Consider the following 4,798-nt stretch of genomic DNA (forward strand, 5'->3'; position numbering starts at 1 on the left):
AGTTTATACTGGCCCTTAATAGTTAATTCCTCCCTCTGCTTTCTGCAGAAAGTCTTGGTCCTGGTGCCAGACTTGAGGCAGGAGAGAGAAACTCATGGAACACCCTGACACCTACAACCTTGTGCAGTGTTGTGTTTTGGAAAAGAGGATTTAATTTAAGAATAATCATGATCCTCTTAACTCTCCACTCCAGATTTCTTCCCTGAGAGAGTAAATGAATATGGAGAGGCCATGTTCAGATGAACCAAAAATAAGAGGTTCATATGTGTCCTGCACAACTCAGGTCCCATTTTTCCTAAAAAGAAGCCAGCAGTTTAATTTAAGAATAATCATGATCCTCTTAACTCTCCACTCCAGATTTCTTCCCTGAGAGAGTAAATGAATATGTAGGGAGAGGCCGTGTTCAGATGAACCAAAAATAAGAGGTTCATATGTGACCTGCACAACTCAGGTCCCATTTTTCCTAAAAAGAAGCCAGCAGCAGGTCTTGACCTTGATCTTCAGTTTGGTGGACGTGTCTCTGCTGCTGCCTGATAGATCCTTGTGTATGGGCACATGCATCTCCTGAGGGTCACCTATGGAAAACTAGATTTCATTGATTTTTCTGGTTGTGCTCAGCACAAAGCAGCTTCCTCTGTGTGCTTGACCTCCTGAGAAACTCCTCCTGAAGGTAAATCACTCTGAAATGGGTCTTTATAAGAGAGGTGCTGAGATTGATGAAGCATCTGGTCTCTTTTCTCTACCCTTTGGACTTCTATCTCCTTCCCCAGACAAAGGGTCATCGAGGAGGTGGACTCAGCTGAACCATGGCAGTAGCCATGGCCCATAAGATGCTCCTAAAATGCTTTATCCTGAGATGAAAGTCATGAAGTGAAGGCGGTGGCCTGGCAGGCGTTGTGCTTTGGCAGCTTCTCCTGAGGACTCCTGCAGATGTTTGAATGTTGTTCTTTTCATGGTGAAATTAAACGTGCAGCCAGGAACACTTTTCCCTGCTGCCTTGAAGATTTTGCTTTATTTCTATCCCCCATTTGTACAGTGATGTTAAAATGTGACTGAAAACAAAGCAGACTGAAGATTTAGCTCATGGTCTTTGCTGTGCTGGTTTTAGAACCACAGAATTATTAAGGTTGGAAAAGACCTCTTAGATCATTAAATCTGACCATCAAGCCAACACTCCCATGACCACTAAACCATGTCCTGAAGTGCCATCTTTCCATGTTGTTTGAACCCCTCCAGGGCTGGGGACTCCAGCACCTCCCTGGGCAGCCTGGGCCAATCCTCACCACTCTGCCAGGAGAGAAATTCTGCCTAAAATCCAACCTCAACCTCCCCTGGGGCAACTTCAGCCCATTGCATCTCATCCTATCACTTGTTCTTTGGGAGAAGAGACCAACCCCCACCTCACCCCACTCCAGCTGCCTCTCAGGGAGTTGCAGAGAGCCAGAAGGTCTCCCCTGAGCCTCCTCTTCTCCAGGCTCAGCACCCCCAGGTCCCTCAGCTGCTCCTCACAACCCACGTTCCCAGACCCCTCCCCAGCTTCGTTGCCCTCCTTTTCATGGATACATTTTGGAGTTTTGCTCTTTGGGGAGCACTTTCCTCTTTGGGCTTTAGAGCTAAAGCACCTTAGAGAAGCTGAAGCCATTGAGTAATTTTGGTGATGTTCATGTCCCAACTCCCAAGACAAATGCAAGCACTCAAAAATGTTGCTAATCCATCATTCACTTGTACCTGTCCAAGTGCTGCATAAGTGAAAATCCATCTAGTCCAAACGTGACCTTACCCAGCAGAGAAGTCCTGGGGGTTTCCTGGGGGTGTGGATAGTCTGCTCTTGCCCTGAACACAGCCACAGGGAATTTGGGAAAGGAAAGCTGAAGGTAGGAAACCTTCCAGCATCAATAATGCCTGTTAGCTTCTTTACCAAACCAGCCTGTAAGGATTTAATGTACATGCTTTACTAATGGGGCCACACTGATTTTCACTGAGAAAATCAGTAATAATCCAGTACCTTTTCCAAAAAGGAAAATAAAATAGCCATTAAAAAGTGCTTGTCTAAACTCTTGGTGTCTGCAGAAGAACAGCCAAGCTCTTGCAGTGCAGTAATGTCAGATTTTCATATTTAGAGAGAGCATGGGGGGAGTGATTTGGGATACAGACCTCTGAAAATGGAAAAGGCCAAACAAATCTCTCTGTGATCCTGCTTAAATTCATAAAGAAATAAGCACTGTAGGAGTCTTTAGAAGCTGGGCAGATGTTTTAGTGCTGAAGTCACACAAGTGCCAATTTTTTTTATATCACATACTATAGGATAGTAAAACATTTCTGTACATATCTAAGCTGGAAAAAAATATAATCACCTTGCCTACTGGCTGCTCCCTGAGTGTTTAGTGCCTGATCACATGCAGTTTTCATAATATATAGGCTTTGGGTAGTGATATGTAGTCAGGAACAGCTTCTCCTCCTCCTGCATCTCAAGGAACTTGCTCTCTATCCTTTTTTTAGTAAGAAATATTTCCACATCTTTGCATTAGTCTCTGCTAAAGAGTTTGCTGTTGGAAAGCAGGACTCCCAGTTGCTGAGTAGTGCTTGAAGGGTGAAATCTGCAGTTGCTGGAAGCTCCTGTGAGAGAGGAGACCAGAGAACTTGTGGGATGAGATGCCATCCATCATCAGAAGCTGTGGTTCTTGGTCAGCAGTGCAACAGCAGCATCCCTTCCAAGTGGAAGTCACCGTGGGGGTCCTGGACCTGTGTGTGAGGAGGGTGGGAGAGCACAGTGGAAACCACAGTGTTGTTTGGGGACCTGCAGAAAGGGTCAAGTTTTTGGAAGCAAAGCCAAGTTTGGGTTTGGAGACAGGGAGCATTGAGTGGTCATGGTCTTTCTCCCACCATAGTCTTCCCTTGTGTGGCTCTGGGTCTCCATTGGGACCTCTGGAATGACAAGAGCTGGGTTGTGTCTCTCTCCCTGCCCCTGGGCACACCAGTTCCCCCAGTTTGAGCCCAGTGGTTGGTGTAAATAGTATGATTTAGGAAATAAATAATCTATTCTGGTTCATCTTTTTGAAGTGCTCTCTTTAAGCACACTTTAAGGTGGGGAGGGAGGTTTGGAGATGCTTTCTCCCCCCCATCAAGGCTTTCACTGGGCTTCAGATGTACAGGAGGGGGAATTTTCATCTTAGAAAGCTCGTGTGCCTTGAAGTGGCTCATTAAGGATTCAGAGTGATAAGATCATAACTGTCGATAAAGTTGCCTTTTATTATTGGGATTATCATTAGAACTGCTTTTTGTTCAATCTCCTCCTTTGCAGTTTCCCTAGAAGCTGATAAATCAGCTCATCCTTTTCTCCTCTTTAGATTTGAGGGAAGCAATAGAGATTTGGGGAAATCAAGAAACGCCTGTTCTTGATAAAAAAGAATCCAGCTACTCTGCACTTCATCTTATTTTTGTCATTTGGAAAAGCAAAAAGAATCCATTTTCTCTGCTTCTTTCCAGGCTTTTCTGTTTTTTTTTTTGGGGGGGTTATCCTCTCCCTTTAAAACACCACCCAAGATGGTCAATACTGGCTTTTCCAATTCCATTACATCTTTCAGCTTTCCTCTTCTGATTCCCTGGGGAAAACTGGGGGATGTCGTAGAAAGAGGTCCAACAGGGAACTTCAGAAGAAGTTTTCTCTGAAAATAGATGCACATGGTTCCTCACTGGACATCCTGAGAGCTGAGCTGTGCCAAACACTTTCCACTACCCTGATTATCTTTCATCCAACTAAGCATTATAGCAACTTTTGGTCTAATTTTTATACTTTGCTGGTTTTTCAGCAGCCGTTGTGGGATGAACAAGGAGAAGATCTTTTAATATTTATTTTTTTTTCTCCCTTTACAGTTGTTTCCTGTCTTTGCTCCTGGTGGCAGCTGTGGTTTGGAAGATTAAACAGAGTTGCTGGGCATCACGACGGAGAGAGGTGGAAATGACAAAATTGAATTCTCTCTCTTAAATGGCTTTTTTATAGTTGTGTTTATTCACACATGCATAGTGTTAACCTTCAGTTAAGGATAAGCTCCACTAATCTATAAACGTTTCTGTGGAGGGATTTAGAACAGTGTACTTTCCATTACACTTTCAGTGACAAATGGTGCTATTTTAGTATCCTGATGCTGCACTTTCTGTGAAGGGCAGAAAAAGAGGGGGGGAATGTCCTGAGGTCTCATGATTGGGCTCTAGAAAGCATAATCACAAACCCACCACCAACGGGGAGATTCTTCCCATCTCTTTTCAAAGAGGAGGTTTCACTAGCTCCTGCTTTAATCTGGTTAGTAACTTAAAGAAAAAAAGAACTAATCCCCATTTTGGAATTAAAAGCTTATCGAAATGTTTTGGGGTGGTTGGTTGGGTATTTTTTTCCCCTGGAATATAGTAGCATGAGAGAAAGGTGAGAGAAGCCACCCAGGATTTGAAGAGCTGTAGTGTATCACTTAAAAAGGCAACTTCTATTTCTCTCCTTCTCACCCAGCCATGGACCATACCAAATTCCCAACTTTTTCTTGTTTGCAGCATGTAAAAACCCCTGTGTGCTCTACAACCTCTGATTCCTCTTTGTCCCTGATGCCTTTTGTAATTTGCTGCTCCTCAGTTGAAGCTGATTTCATGCTGTAACCAAAGCCCTCAGGCTGGCTGAGGTAGGGTGGCCAACATGGTGTCACTCAGTAGTGTGCAGAATGTGTCCCTTATTCTCATTTTAAAGCACAAATGCAGATTGGAATCATGGAATTCTATAGGTTGGAAAAGGCCTTGAAGATCATCCAGTCCA

General features: G+C 44.0%; 1 protein-coding gene across 1 annotated transcript in view; it reads left to right on the forward strand.

The window, feature by feature from the left end:
- Nucleotides 1–3,831: 3,831 nt before the first annotated feature.
- The window catches only part of LOC103770192 (attractin-like), a gene marked incomplete at its 5' end in the record, with an annotated part of 29,679 nt that continues 28,712 nt past the window's right edge, over nt 3,832–4,798 (forward strand). The window contains one exon of the mRNA XM_008937443.1: nt 3,832–3,952. Coding sequence (XP_008935691.1) covers nt 3,832–3,952 — 121 coding nt within the window. The remainder of the gene's footprint in view (nt 3,953–4,798) is intronic.

The sequence above is a fragment of the Merops nubicus genome, unplaced genomic scaffold, assembly GCF_000691845.1.
Source record: "Merops nubicus isolate BGI_N331 unplaced genomic scaffold, ASM69184v1 scaffold1073, whole genome shotgun sequence".
In the NCBI taxonomy this organism is placed as follows: domain Eukaryota; kingdom Metazoa; phylum Chordata; class Aves; order Coraciiformes; family Meropidae; genus Merops; species Merops nubicus.